Genomic DNA, 22,977 nt, shown 5'->3' on the forward strand with positions numbered 1-22,977 from the left:
GATCGGCAAGAGATTGGTTACACTGCCATTCCTATGAAGGAAATAACATCAGCAAAGGCCTATAGGCTATTGATTTCCCCACCGTGGATAAAGCAACATGCCAATCAGCTTTGGAGACTTCTGATGTTGAGATTTGTTCACTTTTCAAATGGAGCGCCTCACGGGAAACAATTAGAAGTTTTCTTGGAGAAACTGTATAATATCCTGTTACGTGGGCTTTCCTACAGCAGTCCTAAGAAAAAAGAACAACACAAGAAAACACGCTTGACCAATAGCAAACCTTAGTGCACAGGCTGCAGCCTGTCTGGACGTTGATTACTAGTAGTGTGTAAAGGTATCACGCTCACTCCAGACACATACAATGCACCCAGTCTGTACAAAAGCGGGTTGTCCTACAGCTACGATGTGCCACAATCTACATGAGCTTGGATTTTGCACATGTGGTGACACGTGAGCATGTCTTTAATTCTCTTCTTTTCTCTTCACTCTACAATAACCTAGAGCAGTAAATTCTTAGCTCTTTTTATTTTCTTTTGATAACTCTTTTCTTTTTCCTCCCTAATAATGGTCAAACATTGTGTAGAGTGTGGTTTGCGGAATATGTGAGTTGTCGTCGTGAGAGCTATCACATGGTTTTTGGTTCATTTGGTTCTTCACGTTGCATAGCTCCAGCATTTAGTTCTAATTTACCATTGCATTTTGTCACCAGGCAGGACATTTCCCAATGGAAAAGGGAATATTCAGAAAGTACAAGCTTTGGGAATGGGGAATCATCCAGTACAAAGAGCTAGGCTCCCAGAGTTTGTTTTGGGCGCCTGAGATGGTTCCCTGGACACAAAGATGGTCACTTGAGCCCATGTGTTGTGTGGGAAGCATGCCTACTAACAAGTGCCCAAGAATTTGGGAAAGGATTGAGCGTGAAATTGGCTCTTATTTGGTTGTCCATACTCACTTATTGATGTGTGGACCCCGATTTTTAAAGGCTTTCACATTCATTTTTATTAGGGTGGACATTTATAAGTTGGGCACCTCACTCACGCTCTTGGTTTTGAGCAAGAGAAGACACATCTGTGGACAAGTGGTATTATGAGTTGTAGACACATTTGGGGCAAGTATGTATGCATTAGCGTGACAAGTGGCTTTATGAGGTGTCCATACTCACTAATTGATGTGTGAACCTGATTGTTAAAGGCTTTCACATTCATTTTAATAGGGTGGACATTTTGTAAGTCGGGCGCCTCATTCATGCTCTTGGTTTTGAGCAAGAGAAGACACATCTGTGGACAAGCGGCATTCTGAGGTGTAGACACAGTTTGGGGCAAGTGTGTATGCATTAGCATGACAAGTGGCTTTATGAGGTGTAGACACACATTTGGGGAAAGTTTTGCAGCTCTTCTTATCTATTTGGCAAGCCCCCTCTCTCTCACACAAAAAATTAGCCCTTCTCCACCCCTTCTCTTGCACATCATTTGTGCTCCTGGCTGCCTAGGCCCTACAGGCTGTAGTGCAACAATTCTATCGCGAAGAAATGTTGGATCAAGCTCCCTATTGTTGTATTGGCCTATGTACCTATTGTACCAACCTCTGTATGGGTTGCACCAGCCTCTGTACTTGTTGTGCCCCTCTTTCTCCCTAAGGTATGATAAACTTTGGGATCCTTGTCTTTTCTCTCATGGTGTGTGTTACGTCTCGATTAGCCTAGGGTTAGGTTACTCCACGGTGAGGGGCTGTGTTTGCTCTACTTTGTACATCACCTACGCAAAAATCTAAGCTTGGTTGGAGGTGGTCGTATAGTGCTAACGTGGGATTTTGTACCTGCACACAAAATTGAAGTTGCAAAAGTTACGAGAACTTGGGCTTTGGGGTTCCCAAGCTTCTTGGCATTGGCTATCTACACACAACACTATTCTGGTGTCGACAAATTACATTTGTCCTTTAGTTTCTTGCAACAAGTTTGTGTAGTACAATTGACTGCATTTGGTGGTAGTTTGTGCTCATTGTGCCTGGCAGTGCACATAAGTGTTCTCGTGATGCATCATAACTACAAACCAAAAAAGCCCAATCATCCTGCGCATAAAGTTAGCTGAATCATCAGCTTTGCCTGCAAGATCATTAAAAGAGTCCACTACCAAACCATTTTCTTTCTTCTTCTCCTTGGCCTGTCTCTTCCTGCATTCACTCACTAATGCAGTACCCTGGCTTTTTGCAATAATGACACTTGCCCTTCTTCTTGGGTTGATCTGCATCACTCTTTGCTTTGATTGATGGCTGTCCAGAATCGGCCTTAGACTGATAGTGTCCACCCTTTGCCTTACCCTTGCCTTTGTCATTGTTAGCAAAGGCCTAGTCACTGCCATGCATGATGGATGATTTATTCTTCGTAGTCTGCTCCTCCTGTAATAACAAACCCACCAACTCCTCAAACTATAGAGGCTCTAGGTTACCCCTTAAACACAAAGTAAGAGAAGTGTGGAAATTCAAGTAGGACTCTAGTAGTGAGCAGTGACTACAATGTCTCAGATACAAGTTCGTTTTTAGGAATGACCTCATCAATATAAGTAATTTCTCCCGAAGATCCTGGACCTTCGTAAGATGATCGGCCATACTGTCACCTTCATGCACCTTCAGGTTCTCAAGTTCTTTCTTGAGGTATGCAACTCTAGCCTCATGCTTTGCCTGATACATAGTTTCATGAGTCTCCTCTTTTGCCAAAAGAGGTTATGTGGTTAACTTTGAGGATGACAAATGCACAGTGAGAGATAGAGAGAAAGACTGTGTGATAGTCAGTTCTGGGACTTTGTACCAGGGCCTGTATCACTTGGACTCATTTGAGAAGAGAGCACAGGATGCATGTTTGGCCACTACTACTTCTGCCATGCAAGAGGCAGAGTTATGGCATGCCAGATTTGGGCATGTGAATTATGGGAGTTTGTTGATGCTACAAAGGCATCAAATGGTGTAGGATATGCCTCATGTGGAGCTACCACCTAGACATGTATGTGAAGGGTGCATTTCAAGCAAAATGCACAGGAATGCCTTCCCAAAGGATGGATCTGGAAGGGCTGTTTGGAAATTACAGCTCACACACAGTGATGTGTGTGGTCCCATGTTTCAGCATACCTTAGTGGGTCAATCAGGTCACTTTGCTGGTTATGATATATTTTATGCGGGCACTCAGCATTACTCGGGAGTTTTTATGCTTGTTAAGCATGATCTGCAACCAATGTTGGCCTATAATGATTCTGCTGGCAGATGGATGGTCATTCAATGTTTATTGTATGGACAAATTTATGAATTTGCAGCAGTTTATGCACCACAAAGCTCAGCTGACAGGGCAAATATATGGTCGCAAATGTTGGCTTATCCTTGGCTCCATAATGCATTCCTTTGTGGAGATTTTAATAATGCTCCATCTCCTGAATTTAATTCCACTGGAAGAACTCATATGCTTGGAGCTGAACGTAGAACATGGAATGATTTGCTCTCTTCCTGCAATATTTTGGACCTATGGCAGCATGTATTCCCTCGTCTGCAAGGGTTTACTTTTAATCACAATGCTTTTCCACATATCTGGACACGTCTGGATCGCTGGTACTTGTTACATGCTGACCAATACGATGATTTTGTTTGCAAACTATGGATTGATCGTTCCATGTTACTCTTTGATCATTCTCCTTTATGGTTAGGCCTTTATTTTGATATGCCACAAGATGTCTCTATTCTTCAGAAACATAGGCTAATGCTTTTAAACAACAGTTATCTTGTGCATGCTGATTTCAAGGAAATGGTTTTGCAAGCCATTGAGCCTTTGCCCCTTCAAATGCATGAGGATATTGACATTTCTTGGTTTCAATTTGTTCAGCGCATGCAGGCTGTGATCTGTGATTATGGTCGTTATTACATGGCCGACTTGCGGGATCGGATCCTGCAAGCTAAAGAAACATGTCAATCTATGGCCGATCTTGCTCAGTTTCGGGTTTTAAATACTAATGAACAAGAATCCTTAATGCAGGCTAAGCATTTCCTCATGCTAAATGATCAGAGAAAATTGCAAAAATGGTTGACACGTTCGCGACATCGAGCTATCATAGATAAGGGTTGCTCTTCCAAAGATTTTTTCAAAAATCTACATGCTTCAAGACAAAAGGAATGCATCAGAAGGGTGAAAAAATCTGATGGTCAATGGACTCATTCTTTGTCGGAGCTCTTATATATTGCTAGTCAGCATTTTGCAGCTCTTTTTGCTAAACCGGCAACTACTTCATCTGACATACTTAATGCTCATTATGCTTTATTGCATCATGTTCGGCCCATTATTTCTCCACAGGATGCTTTGGAATTAGAATCTCCGTTCACTGATATTGAACTTAAAGATGCTTTACATTCAATGGGTCGATGGAAATCTCCCGGATGGGATGGATTGACAGTGGAATTTTTCCATGCTTTTTGGCCTCAGCTGGAACAATCATTGCTGTATATGATCAATGAAGCTTGGGCAAATGATGCACTACCATCTTCTTGGAAAGAAGGATTGGTTAAGCTTTTCTCTAAACGGGATCTTTGTGAAGCTTTTTCTGATTGGAGGGCCATTACTCTTATGCCTGTCATCTATAAGCTTCTGACTAAGATGTTGGCAAATCGTATTAAAGGATTTTTACATGATGGTTTGCATCCTGCGCAATATGGTTTTGTGCCTCGGAGGCAAATCAATGATAATTTGGCCAATGCTTATATTGCCATTGAATATGCCAAATACACTAAGCAGGATGTACTCATTTTGCAGGTTGATATCGAGAAAGCTTTTGATTCCGTGCTTTGGGACTATATAGCTATGACTATGAGTTATCTTGGTTTCGGTGCGAAGTGGCAAAATATTGTGTATTGGCTCTATAATGACAGTGATGCTTCTTTGATTTTGAGCTCTTCTCTATCGGATTCTTGGAAATTGGGACGTTCAGTTCGCCAGGGTTGTCCGCTTAGTTCCTTGTTGTTTGCTATTGCCACACATCCTTTTCTTTGCTACTTGGATTTTTTGCAAGCTACTGATGAATTGCATGGCTTACAGCTTCCTGCTGGGCATACTTCCCTGGCTCAAGCTTATGCTGATGATTCTTTTTTTATGCCCAAGAATACGTAACAAGATCTTCAGAGATTAATGGAGGCTTTGGAACTTTTTGGTCTGCCTGCTGGTTTGAAAGTGAATTTCCATAAGTCTACCTTGCTTGCGCTTAACGTACAGCAATGGCATCATGTATTGTGGCCCGGTGGAATACCTCCTGGTGGACATATCGTTCGTCATTTGGGTTACCCTTTGGGTTGGCAGCTATCATCTTCACAAATGATTCAATGGGTTATGCTAAAATTGAATCGCAAAATTGATTATTGGTAGCTTTCCACTTGGCCTCTTCATGTACGTCAGGCTATTGTAATAGTGCAGGCTATTGTAATAGCTTACATACAGTTCTTTCTTCCATTGATTATGTGGAGGAAAGCTGATATAGATCGGTTTATGTCTCTGGCAATGGCAATTGTGTGGAAAACTCAACATCGTAAAAAGGGTCTTCGTCTTTTGTCAATGCCAAAGATGTGTTCTCCAAAGATACATGGTGGCTTGAACATATTGAATATTCATTTTCATGTGCTTGCTCGTAAATCCACTTTGCTGTTGGAATTTGTACATCAGCGCCAGCCATGGGCTATTATGTTGGGTCATATGTGTATGTCTATGTCTTCACCTGCTTTTGGAAAGTGGACTGTTGTTATGAAAAATGGGGTAGAGACAAAGCTGAAACTGAAACTGAAATGAAAGCAAGACTAGAAGAAGACATAAAGCGTAGACATACCTTGAGATGAGTGTAGACAAGACACAAGATTGATACTTTCATTGATGTGACACCCACAATATATAGGTGAGAAGTACAAGATAGAGTAGACTGACTTATGGGACAATTATAGAGGTGCCACATGGCACACACTCAAGACTTAAGACAAAAACTGAGACTAGACAAATGTAGACTAGAGAAATAGTACACCTAGTGTGCACTTATTTCCAACACCCTCCTTAAGTGGACACTAGGAGGAAGACAGAAAGACAAGACTAGAAGACAGACATAAAGACCTATAGACTGAGAGACAAGACAGAAGACATGATAGACAAAGATCCTGAGACACCCCTCCTCAAGTGATATCCTCATATGGGTCCACAAGGATAGGGACAAGATGGATCTAAAACAAGACACAGTCAGATTGATAGACAAATAGACAGACAGACAAGACTAGATAGACAGAAGACTGACTGTAGACCTGACTGTAGACAAACAGATGGACCTTGAAGACATCCCCTCCTCAAGGGCAATCTCTGCCTCTTGGGTAGGGACAAGAGAGAGGTCAAAAAGCATAATGAGTAAGACACTAGAACCCCTTGACCTACATCATCGGTGGTCAAAGTGGTAGACAAGAAAGGTGAAGTAATCAGAAAGCCCACTCCTCATCATGTGAGGAATGAACAGCAAGAGCTGTTGATGGAGATGCTGCAGCAACATGGGCTGAGGTAGATGCAGGGGCTGATGTAGAGGTTTTAGAGTAGCAGTCCTTCTCCCGGTGATTATCACGGCCACAAATGGTGCATGGATGAGCCTTGAAGCAGTCCTTCTCCATATGATTAGTTTTTCCACAATGGGTGCAAGGCTTTCTTACCTTAGAACTTCCTTTCTTTGCTAAAAATGCAGTGTCAGTTACCTTTTGTTGTTTTGTTCTTTCCTCTTCTTGGAGAGCATTGATGATACCTTCAAGAGTAGGATTATTGTGATACTTGAAGGTAGTGACAAGAGTAGCATAGGTGTCAGGTAAGCTTTTGAGAAGCACAGCAATAGCAATATCTTCGGAGATGGGGAACTTCACTGATGCAAGCTGAACCATAAGACTGCGAAAATAATTGACATGAGAGGCTATAGTAGCTCCCTCCTGCATATATAGATCAAAGAATGAGATCATAAGTGCAATCTTAGAGTTTTTAGAGCGGGGTCCAAAAAGGGTATCCAAAGTGATCCATGCTCGAGAAGCAGACTGTATGTCGGAGATGTGATGAATGTAATCATCTCCAAGACCGAGCAAGATGATAGCATAGGCTTTGTCATTCTTGGCAGTGGGAGCATAAGTGATAACTTGCTCAATGTCGGAATCTTCGGGAGCAGCATGGTGAACAACGTCCCAAAGACTTTCTTTCATAAGATGGCACTTGATTTTGATTTGCCAAGTATGAAAGTTGGACCCATTGAATTTGTCGATAGACATGAGAGAATGAGTAGAAGAGGCCATGTGGGAAGGTCTTACCTCTTGCTAAAATGCAAGGGCAGTGTCTATTCCCTTACAAGATTGCAGAAATGAATGAAAGAAGAGATCCAAACTGTTTTTAGAAGCCGGCTCTCTCACCACTTGTCAAGGCCATAGCATGTGACAGCCCATCGAAGCATGAGGAACTAGCAGTTTGCAGATATGAGGATAAGAAACGGACTGACCAGCAAACTGAAGGAGACAATGCACAGTACCTTGTAGACTCTTCAAGAGGAAGCGATGGCAGAAATGAATGCAGCAAATAGCTCGTTAACAGGAGGAAAGTCGATCTGCAGAGCTGCTTCTAGATGATGCGCACCCTTGAGTCGATGAAGAAGGCAGCCAAAGGAGAGCAGCAACAGTACAGCGGGCTGTATGAGCCTGAACAGGGTGGACAGCAAGAAGGTGGGCGGACAGAAAGTTCAGGCCGGCGGGTTGCTTACTGATATAACGAGCTACATGTGCAATACTAGAGGACAGGAGCGAACATATAGAAACGGTGAGATACAAAAAAAACGTGAGGCAGCTCCCAAAAATGTGGCGGCAGATAGTTGTTGGGCTGCTACAGCAGCAGGTCGACTACCAAGAGCAGGGGCAGCACCCAGCTAAGCGGCGGCCAACAGCAAAGGCGGCGGCCTGTTCTGAACCAAGTGACTGCAGCAAGAGAAAGAAGAGGGGCAGTTGCTCACAGGAAACAGGGGCAAAGATGAGGGGAGCCAGGATAAACCTGCTCTGATACCATGTTATGAAAAATGGGGTAGAGACAAAGCTGAAACTGAAACTGAAATGAAAGCAAGACAAGAAGAAGACATAAAGCGTAGACATACCTTGAGATGAGTGTAGACAAGACACAAGATTGATACTTTCATTGATGTGACACCCACAATATATAGGTGAGAAGTACAAGATAGAGTAGACTGACTTATGGGACAATTATAGAGGTGCCACATGGCACACACTCAAGACTTAAGACAAACTTCCGTTCCTCTCTTCAGCAATCTTTATATGACTGTCTCTCTCTTCATGAGATTGACTCATCTCTGTATGCTCTTTTTACAGATTGTTTTTAGATGTTTAACTATGTTCACACTGAACATAGTGAACACTCTAGTAGTCTCCCTTGTATATGGTCTTTTTGGTGGGTTTTCCTCGTTTTGAGGTTTCCCACCTGTAATTAATGACATGAAGCTTTACAAAAAAAAAAAAGTGTGTGGTCCCATGTGGACACCATCGCTTGGGAAGCATCTTTATTTTGTGACAACGCAGGAAGGGCCAAGTTTTATGCAAATCATGAGCGTTAACATTCTAAGGCCAAGGTTGGTCAAATGGTTTACCTTAGAATCAGGAAGGATGTGTAGGTGATAAAGACTGAAACTGAAAGAGTGTACAAGTTTTCTCCACTGTAACGCTATTCAAGTAACTAAAAGGTTGCTTATTATCTGGATTTTTCACCTATGGCAAGGATTCATCAAGTCTTACATGCTCCTCATTGATGGGATAGTGTTAAGTGACTTTGCCTGTGCGGGCTCCGGGCCCACAAGATCAGGTGTAGGCTCTGTGGGAGTATCCTGAGATAAATGTTCATAACGGTTCTCCATAGGAACTGTTATGGTGCCCACCACTTTAGGCAAGCCTGTTGCAAGGGCAGCGGCAACGCACCTGCCATTCCTGCTCAGTGGTGGGTTGTTGCTTTTCTTGCTGTGGGAGAGAGCCACTTGGTGGAGTGGAGCTCGAAGACAAGGCTGGGGTGGGAGAGACGGCAGGCAGGGTGGCGAGTGTTGCTAGGCTGTGCTGGTTGTCCAGGCTCCAAGGCTGCAGCCTACAGTGGCTTGTGCCGTCTGCCCCTCACTGGAACAATGGGGAGGGCAAGAGCGTGCATGGTAATCCATCTGGTGGCTGACAAAGCACTCCCCTGGAAGACTAAAAAACTTGACCTATGTTGGAAGGTAATCCTATCCAACTGTGGGCCAGGTGGCTTGGAAGGTTCTATCGTTAGGCAATGAGAACTCGAAGTGTTGGGGATCTTGCCACCCTCGGTCGCTCGTTGCTGTCTGGGGGAGACTCTAAACTTGATCGATGGAGCGTCCGATCACCAGGAGAAGCTCAAAGTAATCTTTGGACAGGCCGGTGAAGATGACCACAGCGGCCGCGGGGGGGGGGGGGGGGGGGGGGTGATGCTGTTGTTTTGTAGTAGGGGTAGGGGCGAGGGAGGGGGCTGGTAATGCCATGCTGTGGAGATGGTCTACATGCAGAAGTGCTAAATATCTTTTTAATGGTCTCTAGGCTCCAAGTTTACTTGTATGTGATGAAGCTACAAGTGCACTTGACTCAACCACAGAATTAAGAATGAACTCACAATGGATGACTGTTGTGTTGTCTTCTCTCCCTGGCAGGGGTAGGGGTAGGGGCCAGGGCCAGGGAGGGGGCTGCTTGCTGCCAGCCAGAGTTCCTACTTTCTGATGGTTGTCAAGCAAGATCTGCTAGTATGTCCATGTCATGAGAGGGATCCTCTATAGTGCTCTTTAGGAAGTTGTCTTCCACTTTTTTTTCTTCCACTCTTTTTGAAGCCAAGGAGAGCTGCTAAGTCCTCTTTTGCCTACTTCACAGTTTATGTCAAAAGCACGCTGATTCTTTATTTTTTTTGAGAGGCTGAGCATGTGCAAACTTGATTTCTAGGCCTCAGTTGAAGCGATCTTGTGATGCCATGGGTAGAAAAAGAAATTACTCCTAATCTGGTTATTTTGTGCATTCTTGTAGCTCAGTGGAGGTGAGAAGCAACGAGTAGCCATAGCAAGAGCATTTCTTAAAGTGAGTGTTAAATTTTATGTTGTCACGTTTCTTACACTAGTTGTTTCCAATTTCAAACCACCAATCAGTAATGCCATGCTGTGGAGATGGTCTACATGCAGAAGTACTAATGATTTTCTTATGGTCTCTAGGCTCCAAGATTGCTTATATGTGATGAAGCTACAAGTGCACTGGACTCAACCACAGAAGTAAGAATGAACTGTTGTGTTGTCTTCTCTCCCTGGTGACCAAAAATTTGTGGCTTCAATGACTGGGTTTTGTGCAGGCAGGGATCTTGAAGACACTAAAAGAGTTGTCTACAGGTCGAACTTGTGTATTTGTGGCTCATCGATTATCAACGATAATGCATTGTGATAAAATCCTGGTATGGTGTATTTGCAACAGCCTAAGTATTGATGACATGTGAGTGATCAACGTACGAGTTGATGATATCTGGGATGTTTTTGAACATTGAATGCCATATAGGTTTTGGATGGTGGACTGGTTATTGAGGAAGGACCACATCAAGATCTTTTGAGGAGGAAAGGCGTGTATGCAGACATGTGGTCTTTGCAGGAGTCGGAGGAAAAGAAACCATTGGTGCCTTTATGAACATTAAAAAAAGCACCTAATTATTTGGTTTAGTACCTAAATAACCTCAGGCTACCTTTGGGGTCCATCCACCATCCACCTACCTAAGGTGGTACAGTGTAAATGATACATTCAAGATGGCAATATGGAAGCAAAAATGCTACCAGTGTAATTTTTGGACCACATTTTTATGTATGGAAAGTTCTTGTACAGCCACCTTGCAGTTGGACATGCATGTCCAAGTTGCTTCAGGATCTTCTTGAACACTACCAATTTTATTTTCTCAAAAAAAATCTCCATAATGTTGATGAAAACATTATGGATACAATATAGCTCTTTGGCATTCTCTTGGATTCTATTGGCTGACAAATGCTATCATAACATTGCAGGTGTTTCTTCTGAGTGCAAATTCATAACTGGTTAACCCAACAACCAAAAGCAAATCCCTAGAACCTTCTCAGTCCTTTGAGCCACCTAAACCAAAATTTGAGTTTCGATCTCATGATTGAGATGATAAATTTTGTGTGGCCAATACCAAACGGGGCGTTCTGCATCACATAAACACTTAATCATGGTAGTGAAGCTTGTTATTAGATTGCATTAACGTGTTACAGTTTGCCAAAACATGATGGTCTCATGATCACTTACACATTTGGTCATTCCTCAATGATCCCCATTGATTTGTCTTTTCCCCCATGATTTAGTGCCAAGATCACCTTTGGTGGACCCAAAGGATTCTAAGAGGTCAATCGTCTCAATATAAGGCTCTAACTAAACAAACTCTTTTGTCGCAAGCATTTTGCACCCTCGGTGACTAGCCATTGTGTCACTTAACATTTCTCTATTACGTGGATTACAAGTAAAAATCACACATGATTTGAAAGGAATTTGCCCCAAGTATTCTGCTACTTTGAGAGGGAATTTCAAGTGGTAACATAACGGGCGATGGCAAAGTAACATGATGTATAAAGCACACCTTCAAGTCATTCAAAAATACTTAACTGCAAGTCATGCAAAAGTACGTACTTTCTACTAACCGAGTCCTTCCACACCATCCTTACTAGTATGTCACATGTGGGGGCTTTGACGTAAGACACATAAGGTTCACAAGGCTCCATTTTTTCCAGAAAAGTGATAACATGGCTCTTTTTGGAGGTCTTTTTTTAGTCCAAATTTTCCCTATTGAGCTGTGATCTTTTCAATTCTTATTTTTAAAGAAGTTTTAGTACATGTTTTTGTTGTGATTCCTTGGAAGTTTAAATCTTTCCATGCCCACATGCTCGATAATGGAGGCGGTGGTACTAAAGCAATGGTGATGGTCTCTTTGAAGATGTGCTACATGTGATTTCGAGGTGATGTGAAGAGCATTGTGAGCCCAAGTGATGGCCACTTTAAAAGGTGACATCAAAACTAAAGGAGATAATGCCACCCCACGTATTTACATTCTAGCACAAAAGAATACTCAATGCAAAACATGCGTGGGGAGGTATTCAATGTCATAAATCTAAGGACATTACCCTCACACAAGTAATGTAGGAATATCAACATTAGAAGTGTCTTGGCCAAATACACTTCAAAAAGCAAAAGCTCACAATTTTCCTTGATAAAGTTGTGGAAACCTTGAGACCAACCAAAGAATGATACTGCACTTGAAGCCAAAGTACTATAAACTATGAGACCAACCAAACAACCATACTACATTGAAAGTACTACAAAAAGTGTGCATGTAAAATACCTTCAAGTCTATTTCTGGATAAAGAGACCTTAGTGGGCAAACTCTTGGTTCATGGTTCCACTCATCACAAAAGATGCACGTGCACAAGTGGTTGTTCTCTATAATTATTTTTTGACAACTCCATCTTGTCACCAAATCTTCAAACGACAAACCTCGGCTTGAAAAAGCCTCTCATTTTTCTCTCAATCAACGTGAAAAAAATGATCAAGAAAAGCAAAATTAAGAGTTGAAGAAAGTAGAAGTGTTGGAGTTTTCACATGAAGGAGAACACACACACGAGACACCCTTAGCTCTCATAGTCTTTGCACAACACTTGAATTTTCACAAAGACTTCACATTCATAAGCACGCCTTGCATACATAAGCACTCACACTAGCTCGCACCTACACCAAGCCTCATCATCATCGACAGCCATCCGGGTATATCTCTGGATGGAGGAGCCAGGGTGAAAGTTTGGTCCATGATACCTAGTCCATGTTATGACCCATTGCTTGGATCCCCTTTAAATGTGCAAGAACCCCCAAAGGTCTTTAAAGAAACAACTCCTTATAGTCTTCATTAGACCATTTACCTCTTCTTCAACTATCTTCACCATCACCCAAAAAAAAAACTCGCCATCAAAGACACAACGAAGCAGCCCAATCTCTAGCACCATCATGAGACCTAAGAAACATATCTTATGGCACCAAACAATTCTAGACCTCCATTAGTTTTACAAATGAATGTGGTCTTAACACATGAATCTGCAAATCACACAACTCACAAACCTAGGAATGAGGCCTCACATCAAGCATTTTTTCACTCACAGTACATCACATGCATCCTCAACATGCTTCTTAACTCAATGGCCAACCAACTTTTATCTTTGTGATAGGCCTTGAGAAGCACATGAATTGGTCTCTTTACTGACTAAATCTTTGACCATCTACATCTTTTTGGGACTGGAAACATCTTCACCACCCAAGTTATGGTGATGCGAGGACACAATCACCATTAGGAAACGGAGTTATGTTAACTAATTTGCCGATTTCACGTGTCGTCCTACGATAAGGTGCTTTATCATGTTATCTGCATATAACAAAATCCCATGTTTGTAAGATGATGCTCGAGTTTATAAAGCGGTCTTATCTTAAGCTTCATGCCAAAAGAAGAAGCGGTTCATGCTGGGGGGGGGGGGGAGGAGGAGGGGGTATGGACTTGGGCGAAGGCCTACTATCAAGTGGCGTTATGCCTCGCAAAACGTTCTATTGATAATGGCTCGGCAATGCACTGAATATCTAGCCAAGTATCTTGAGAAGGCAGATCTATTGCTAGGATGGAAAGTTCAACAGTAGTTAGAGCAGCTGAAGACCTCAGTGGTTGGCTACTGCTGTCAATCAACAGATTTCTCATTTACAATCTCAAGTGGTGGAGTTAGCCCCATTGTAGAAATAAGTGAGCCTGTTGGGAGAGGAGGTAACGTAGCTGAAAGATTCATCCGAAGCCTCGAGTCAGGAGCATGTGCGAATGCTCATAGAAATCAAAACACCCTTTTCACCTCGCATCTTGGTTGGCCGTTCCACGGTGCCGCTCTTGAAGCCCAGGGACTTGATGACGTTAGGGCAGGTGCCTGCATGATCTTGCATAGGATGGCCACCTCGTTCTCCACGTCCTCCTTCCATGCCAAGATATCACAGAGCACCGTCTTCACTGCCAATTGGCATCCTGAGGTGGTGGGGTCCATGGCCAGATGCATCGTGCCGCATCCACCGGGTACATTTTGCAAGTTTGTATATGCTTGAGAATCCCCAACTACCTCATGCACAAGATGTCTTCGTGCATAAACGCAAGCAGGTACTCTCTCTCTCTCTCGCTCTCTCTCTCACACACACACACACACATATCATCATTATCATCAAAACTAGGTGCACTCCATGCTTTGAAGCTTACAAAACAAGATTGTTTTTTTTTTAATTCTTTTACCATGTTTTGTGTGAGTGCTTGGGTGTAGTGTAGAGCATATTTGAAATGCTTGAATGAACATGAATTTGAAAGCATACTTGGAAGCAATGCTAGACTGCTGACATCCGCAAAATCAATGAGCTTGAAGCATGTTCTTATGTTCAATGGGGATTCAAAAGTACCTCGAAAATTTAAAAATTACAAATTCATTAAATGAGTTTTGTATCATGAATCAATGCGTAGGACTAATGGCCGCCTTCAACACTGAAGGTGTTTTGGTCCACTTTCGATATCGAAAGTGCTATTTGGGAAACGGGGGAATGGCACATTCTCCTATGTTTATAAAATTTCGAGAAGGATTGTGTCAACTCCCCACCATACTTTATGTATGGTTTTTTTTTTACTTCACTCACACAAACGAGCACGAAAATCCTATGACTTGATGAATGACATGTAACTAAGATTCAAATGTGGTAATGAATTTGGAATTATCAACCTTGTGATGTACCTTGAGATCTCTATCAATGTCCATCGATTCATCATGTTGAATATAATCATAGGCTTGATGTTCATGCTCATTCGAGCTCTGTAAGCTGTTCATATAAACTTGAGAAAGACACGCATACGAAGAGGAGGTGTTGCAGAAATGGTATGGGTTGCAATATTCAAGCACTTCAAGATGTTTATACATGAACGGAATGACACACATTCTTTCAAAGTACGTTGACAACACACAAGTCCAAGCAATCAAGAGGATAAGGGTACCCAAGCATTCTAGTTCTTTAAGTTTCTTCGTGAAAAAAGGAGGAAAAAACAAAAACAAAAAAATAAAAAAAACTCTCTTGTTGCGTCTATCTTTCTTTTTTTCTCTTTGTCCTCGTCTTCTTCTTTCCCTCTCCCTGGCGTTCTCTTTTCTATTCATGTCATTCCATCAGCCGTACAGTGCAACTGGTGTTCTCGCCGCCCAGATCTGGCTATCATTGGATGCGCCTAAATCACTACAAGCAAGCCACATTGGGCCGCCCGAGCATGATCTGCACTCAATGCCTTGAATCTGACGTGTAAGCCCGCTGGTGTCCTCTTGTGGCCCTCTCTGTCTCTTGCAACACTAGGTCCTAGAGAACCGCTCATCGTTAGTGTCCCCTGACCCCTATAGTAGGGATTATATTAAATAAAAAGGAAAAATATAAGGAGATGGATTTTTTTTTAAAAAAATTAATGAAGCGAAAATTTTATTGAGGATAGAGACAAACAGAAGTTATAAAAACATAATAAAGCTTTATATGATTTGAAATAAGATCCCGAATCTTGGTAGTAGAAGATCCATGCCTATTTGATTGGATGGGTATTTTAAAACAATCTTATGGAAAGCACTTTATATGTGAAGAAGGATAGCTTATTGTCATTCTCTATGTAGATGACATGCTAGTAACAGGAACCAATGAGGATTTTATAACAGCTTTTAAAGCTGACCTTGCCTAAAATTTTGAGATGTCAGATCTTGGTCTTTTACACTATTACTTGGGTATATAATTTATATAGTAAGATGATGGTATAGTCATTAAGTAGTCAAAGTACATGAAAGCACTGCTCAAGAGGTTCAACATGGAAAGTTGCAAACCAACTTTTATACCAATAGAACTTATTATAAAACTTAGTCTACAAGATACCAAATGAACCATCGACATAACCATTTATGATTAAGTAGTTGTGCAATACATCCAGTATGGTGTATCATAACTTTCAAAGTTCATGCATTTACTAAAGCATTAATAGGGAGTTAAACGTATCTTCTCATACTTGTAAGGCACTCAAGATCTTGAATTGTTTTATGCCAAGGGAGGTGATTTACAATTATAGGTCTTTAGTGATTCCGATTGGGCAGATGATTATGATATACGATAATCCACATCAAGAAATTTTTTCTTTCTTGGCAATGTTCGTGCATATCTTGGCTAAGTAAGAAAAACCAACTATGGCAACATTGTCCTATGAAGATGAATATAGAGCAACATTCACATTGTGATAGTTGAATGTGTTCACATTGTGATAGTTAAATGTGTCCACATTGTGATAGTTGAATATGTATGGTTGAGAAGATTGATGGAGGATCTTTATGTCTTTTCAAACACCCCTACTCCTATTCTCATTGATAATCAAAGCATAATGGCACTTGTCAAGAATCCTATATTTTATGCCAGGACTAAACACATTAAAGTGCATTATGACTATGTCAGAAAGAGACTCCATGCAAGTGAGATCAATCATTTGATCTATTGTAGTACACATGACAATGCGGTAGATCTTTTCAGTAACGCCGTATCATGTGAAAAGTTTAAGACCTTTCTCAAAGCTTTGAGCCCCTTCCCTTTCAGAGACTAATCTGCAATCGCTAACAAACCTCACATTTGTATTGCAGGAGTGTTTGCTAGATATTTGATAGTACTACACTATGAGGCTATGCACTTATGCCATGGGCACTTTTGTCCCATTGAATTTTTCCCATGGCCATCTAGCTGTAAATGGACACCTTGGGATTAGCTAGTATATAAGAAACCTCATTCACAGTTTAGACAGTACACCTTGCTCTTGTGTCTCCCTAGTGCCTGCTTGTTGCTACTCTTACCTAGTACTTACCTGCAAATATTTTCTTCCAAATTAAAGGGAAAGAGATGGATTTACCCTTACCCATGTATCTCTTCCTTTTGAGCTCCTTTATAGGTAAACATACACACACGAGTAGACAAGCACACATGAGAAATGGATAGCTAAATTTTTCTTCTCTTCTCTTCTCTACAACCATAACATAAAGATAAGAGTATGTACTATAAAGGAAAGTAATATCCTACTAGTTATAACATACAAAGGTTGATTTATAGTGTGAACCCAACTACATGAGGAGCTAACACTATAACTATGCCATAAGTATACTACACCAAAGTGGTTGTCACCACATAGCCTGTAAACCACTGGCAGCATATCACCCATAATCTCACCAACTATGCGAGTGGCATAAATGCAGAGCTATCATCCTGGCTTATCACCCATATTCACACTAGTTGAGCTCAATATCTCAACATGAATTTACACTTCTACACGTGCACTTGTGCTTATAGCATGTGCCTCCATAAGGAATTATGTTAGGGCTACAGGATTCAAAGTGTTTAAAGCACTTGGGGGATTTGGGGCAAGGCTCTTGTGGGCCTTTATAATCAAATTATTGAGGTCTCTCGCTCTTTGCTACACCACAACTTCGAATAGAGAGGCATAGTCTATGAGTGTAGCCTATTTAGGATACCCATAAGGATCATATTGTTCCTATTTGTATGGGTCTTGTTATTCATAAGACTCATAACTCTATTGTCCCTGTCGTTTGCTACCTTGTATAGGTCTTGATACTCATAAGACTTGTAGCTCTCTTGTTGCTCATAAGACTCATAGCTCTCTTGTTGCTCATAAGACTCATAGCTCTCTTGTTTCTCATAGGATTGATAGCTCTCTTATTCGTAGGTTTCTATCTGTAAATACAAAGTCATTGAGGAATGTTGTATTGGCAGGATTCTTAAAGAAACTAGTTAAGTTTGTAGCACTAGAGGTGGATATACAACAATTATGGGGGTCTATACTACACACCTCTTGGTAAGGAGTTTTGGTAGGTGGGCACTAGCGCTTGTACTAATTGAGGAGTGACATTTGGGATGGCAAGGCCAATGGTTGCCTTGGCACAGTGGTGGGGAGCATCTATCGTGGTGCCAAAGTCCACCCTACTAGTTTTTCTTCGCACACTAACAATGAGTTATGTTATTATTCATGTGGCATTCAATGAGCCAATTGGAACAATATGATTGCTACAAATCTTGTTTCAATTGGAACAATATGATTGCTACAAATCAGGCTTTTGTTGCCTCCCATTATGGTAAAGGAAAATCTGGGGCCGCTTCTAGTGCTTAACCTAAGGGCAAAGCACAAGCCCATTCAAATCCTCCTAAGTCCCAAGAGGAGAAAACTGAGAAGAAGAAAAGATGCAACTACTATCAGAAACCTAGTCATGTAATATTGAGGAATGCCAGAAGTGGATAGAGAGTGAGAAAAAGAAGAAGCTACAACTACCACTGAAAATGCCGAGGAATCAAATTTTGCACATGATGGCTATACCTTAACAGTCACATGCAGTGATTTGCTTGCTTCTTGTTTGTCATTGTCGGATTCTGATTGGTACTCTAATTTGGGTGTGTGAGCTAGTGTTGGTTCATTTGATGTAAAGGAAGATGCTAATTTGGCTCATGATGATTATGCCTTAGTCACTACATCTTCATTACATACTTAGATGATTATGCTTTATAACACTTGTCACCTGAGTTGTCTCTATGGATGTTGCATTTGAGGGCAGCACATGTTGTATATTGCTATTGGTGATGTCCTTGGTCACTTATGCATTTGACCTATCAATTGTGCTATGTCTTGGACATCTTTATGCAGTGTTGTTTACTTATTGAGATGTGTTACTCTCTTTCCTAACTTCTTGTTTGAGTTGCCTCCCCTTTGCAGCTCATTTACATGGATGCTAATGGTATCAGACTGTTACATTGCCTTCAGCTTTGTTGCCTTGTCTCTATGCATAATTCAGGGTTTCTTTACATCCATCTGTGTGGGATTCCACATCCAACATACTTTTCCATACACACCTCTGCATATGGTGTTACTGAGAGATTGCCTTATACTCTCATAGTAATGGATAGATGTATGCCTTGCTGCCCCACTTAACAGATACTTTCATTTGGGATTTCTTTATCCCTTTATTTTCAACATTTTTAGCTCACTTATAATGCTAAAAATTTGTTATATTAGCCCATTTCCATTGCTCCTTATTAGCTTGACCCTTGACTAAGGTTCCTTTTTTGATGTATTAGCATTCAGTGGAACTTGACAGCTTATGCATTACTGTTGCAAATTGTGACTATAGCACATTGTCCACATGGCTTAATCTTCATGCTTATTGTTGAATCCGTTGAGCATCCTTTGGCTCTAAATTAGCCTTCTGCCTACTACTGACAATCAGCAAATTCAGCAGCCCACTAACATTCCCCCTATTGCTCCAGATCAGTCACACTTGGATCAGGATACCATGGGTAATGCATTAATTGAAGAGAATGTAGCCATTTGTGATTCTGTGCTAGCTCTGTGCCAGCTTGTGTGATAGGTTGGACACGTGTTGTCTCTCGACATGCATCTCATTTTACTGATACATCCCTTATTGCCATTGCATGTAATGAGGAACCACTTTCTCATTTTGATGCATTGGAGAATGATAATTAGGTTACAACCATGTGCTTGGAGTTGGCCTCCATTGAAATTGCATTGGCTGTGCATAAATTTTGGAATATGCATTAGTTGGATGTCAAAACTACATTTCTGAATGGTGATTTGTAGGAAGAGGTTTCTGCATCATAGCCTCCTAGCTTTGTTCAGAGACAGATGCAGAGTGTAAGGTATGCAGATTGCATAAAGCACTGACGTGCCCTAGGACTACAAGTAGAGTGTGTTGTCAACCCTAGGACTACAAGTACCTTGTACTTCATTCATTTCTTATCATTATTATTGAGTACTTTCAGCTATCGCATTTCATCTCTCTTTCTCTCTAAGCTCGTGTGTGTGCATGTGTGTCTATGTGTGTGTGCAGAAGAGCATCTACTCCCTCATCCAATAGTGTAGAGATGGTGGTGAAGTCTCTTGCTCTTCCGACCAATCATAAATCATTGATGTGATCATATAGTCTTTCCCTAGAACTACATGTGGAGATACTTGGTTCTAATAATGTAGTCCCGCATTGTCTCTTCTTCCTCTTGTTGAAATGTGCAATGTAAAATGAATGAGTTATTTGGTTGAGTGTGTGAAAGCACCCTAGAGGTGCAAGATATTGTGGCAAGATAAGAATGCCACATATGAATGGTGTACGAGTGTTGACCAAAAGAAGTGGAAAAGGGAGTGCCACATAGATGATGACATGTAAAGTGGGATAAGGCTAGAAAGCCTATATCATTGTAGGGTTCATTTGTGATATGCAATAGAATTGAGTGTTGAGTGTGCAATCTCTCTCTCACTTATGGAGTTCTTAGTGTGGTTTAATCCACCTTAATTATGTTACTTAATCTATGTCTATCACCATGATCAATCCCATTTTAGGATTATTAACATGGTATCAAAGCTTGGTTGGGCTCTTGGTCATGGTGAATATTTATGTATAGTTTTTCTTGGTTATGAGTTCTTTGATTAAGCATTATTTTCAGTTTATTATGAAAAAAAATTAGCACACTCATTGTCATTAGTATTGCATTTGGAGAGAGATTATACCCATGAAGATTTAGAGATTATGGTGCTGCCCAAAGAAGCTGAAAATGGAGATTTCAGCAAGTATGAAGGCTATGGAGTCTTCGTTGTCAATAAGGAAGTTGCCAAGGAGATTTGTGGAGGTAATTTGTGAAGTTTTTGCCTCATTTCAGTTTTGGTTGAGCATGGATTTGCTCAAGTTGGAAGGGTTGCTATGTGACGGGATTTGCGAATCCCATGTCCCTTGCATATGGCAATGAGGACGAGAAGGTGCATGTTTGCTTGGTTGTGGCAAGCGAGTTTATGGGCTCATTTGGGAGTCCATGTGTGTGCATGAAGAGGAGGATGCACTTGTGTGTTGCTCATAGCAAATGGGCAAGGAGTGGAGGCACGTGGGCTTTCACATGTTTGGCACCTTTTGGTCTCAATGAGAGACTAGATTAAAGCACCCTTAAGGAAGCATGTAGCAAGCAAAAGCCATGCATAGTGTAGAGCTCCAAGCTGCAGGCAAATCAACATCATTTACAGAGAAGTTGTAGCAAAAGAAGGCTACATATGGTGATAGCAATGTCACCATTGTTGAAGCAGAGTAAGGTCGCACAACCATGAAATGACAGAAGTAACAATTGTGGCGGACTGAACTGCCACCATGACACAACAGATAGGCAGAATGCAGGAGGAGGTCATGTCCTGGGAAGAGCAGCTGAGAGCCAAGTGCTTGTTCTTGTGAGCAAGGAGAGTTACCCCAGCATGGAAAGGCTGGGATGACGAGCAGAGAGATGGAGAGCCTTAAGGCATTGAATAGGAGGCACTCTGTTGGGCTCCGCACCATAAGCCAGAATGAGACGAGGCAACTAGAGCAAAGGCTTATGAAGGGCTTAGACATGGCGGGGTGACGAGCTCTGTAGGCAACGAGCGCACCTGTGTTACGTGTTAAGCGAAGACAGCCATGAGCGTAGATCACAGTCCATGCGAAGACGGCCACGAGCATAGGCCACAGTCCATGCGAAGTGCGAAATCTGCAGGTCGCCATGAGAGCTCAAAGTAGATTTGCAGAGGAGAAGACTGATAGGTGGCATTCAATACAAAAGTTGGCCATGTGCAGATGTCAGAATGGTAGAGCTGGCAGCATGTGTTAATTTTGAAGAAAGTTTTTAAATATACGTTTAACCCTTAAGCATTATAAGGGTACATTCACATACACAAAAACATACACAAAAGATGATTTATATCCTTGTTTGTATGTAAAAAAGACCTTAAGCATTATAAGGGTACATTCACATACACAAAAACATACACAAAAGATGATTTATATCCTTGTTTGTATGTAAAAAAGATGAGTTTTTGAGGGTATGTTCACACTTGGGTTCACTGCCCCTTCGGCCAGAACGTGTTGTAATTTTTATTTTCACCCATAATTGATGATGAGAAAATCATCCCCGAGCCGATGTGCTCAAAACAAAAAAAATTTGTAATCACCCATGGTATGAGAGTTGCCCTGCCCAAGCTCACCTAGAAGCTCGAAATGGTTGTTTGTGATGTGTGCATAAGCAATGCACGTGTGAGGTGCATGCACATGGGTTGGTTCCCACCCAAACTTATATGTTCAAATTGGACTCAATGGTGTCCGCCTGTGAGCAAGTCGGCTCAAAATGGACTTTGTGTCTAGATTGGCTAGGCACATGCACACACACTTATTGAGAACACTCCAATTTGCATTGAGGAGGAGTGTTGAGATTGTCAATGCCAAATTGATAAGGATGAGAAGTGAGTTAATCAAATTGATTGAAGAGATTGTATGCACACACCCAAGTTTACATTGAGGAGGGGTGTTGAAATGTGCAATGTGAAATGAATGAGTTATTTGGTTGAGTGTGTGAAAGCACCCTAGAGGTGCAAGATATTGTGGCAAGATAAGAATGCCACATGTAATATTGAATGGTGTATGAGTGTTGACCAAAAGAAGTGGAAAAGGGAGTACCACATGGATGATGACATGTAAAGTGGGATAAGGCTAGAAAGCCTATATCATTGTATGGTTCATTTGTGATATGCAATAGAATTGAGTGTTGAGTGTGCAATCTCTCTCTCTCTCTTATGGAGTTCTTAGTGTGGTTTAATCCACCTTAATTATGTTGCTTAATATATGTCTATCACTCCCATTTTAGGATTATCTTGCTTGAGGTTATAGATCTATGTAATGGGGCTCCACTAGGCAAGAATACCACAATGAATGTGTGCCTCAAGACCTCATGTCTGGCCAT

General features: G+C 41.5%; 1 protein-coding gene across 4 annotated transcripts in view; it reads left to right on the forward strand.

Moving 5' to 3' along the window:
* The window catches only part of LOC147619252 (ABC transporter B family member 25, mitochondrial-like), a 71,758-nt gene extending 60,677 nt beyond the window's left edge, over nucleotides 1-11,081 (forward strand). Inside the window, exons 14-17 of one of the 4 annotated variants that reach the window (XM_086772915.1) lie at nucleotides 10,090-10,140; nucleotides 10,272-10,328; nucleotides 10,406-10,504; nucleotides 10,606-11,081. In XM_086772915.1, the coding sequence (XP_086629041.1) occupies nucleotides 10,090-10,140; nucleotides 10,272-10,328; nucleotides 10,406-10,504; nucleotides 10,606-10,731 (333 nt within the window). In that variant the 3' untranslated portion in view covers nucleotides 10,732-11,081. Of the gene's footprint in view, nucleotides 1-10,089; nucleotides 10,141-10,271; nucleotides 10,329-10,405; nucleotides 10,505-10,605 lie in introns of those variants that run through there. The other 3 variants (XR_015261831.1, XR_015261832.1, XM_086772916.1) reach the window with 3 other exon arrangements.
* The last annotated feature ends 11,896 nt before the right edge of the window (nucleotides 11,082-22,977 follow it).

This window comes from Cibotium barometz, chromosome 33 (assembly GCF_041138505.1).
Source record: "Cibotium barometz isolate CiBa-2024 chromosome 33, ASM4113850v1, whole genome shotgun sequence".
Classification (NCBI taxonomy): Eukaryota; Viridiplantae; Streptophyta; class Polypodiopsida; order Cyatheales; family Cibotiaceae; genus Cibotium; species Cibotium barometz.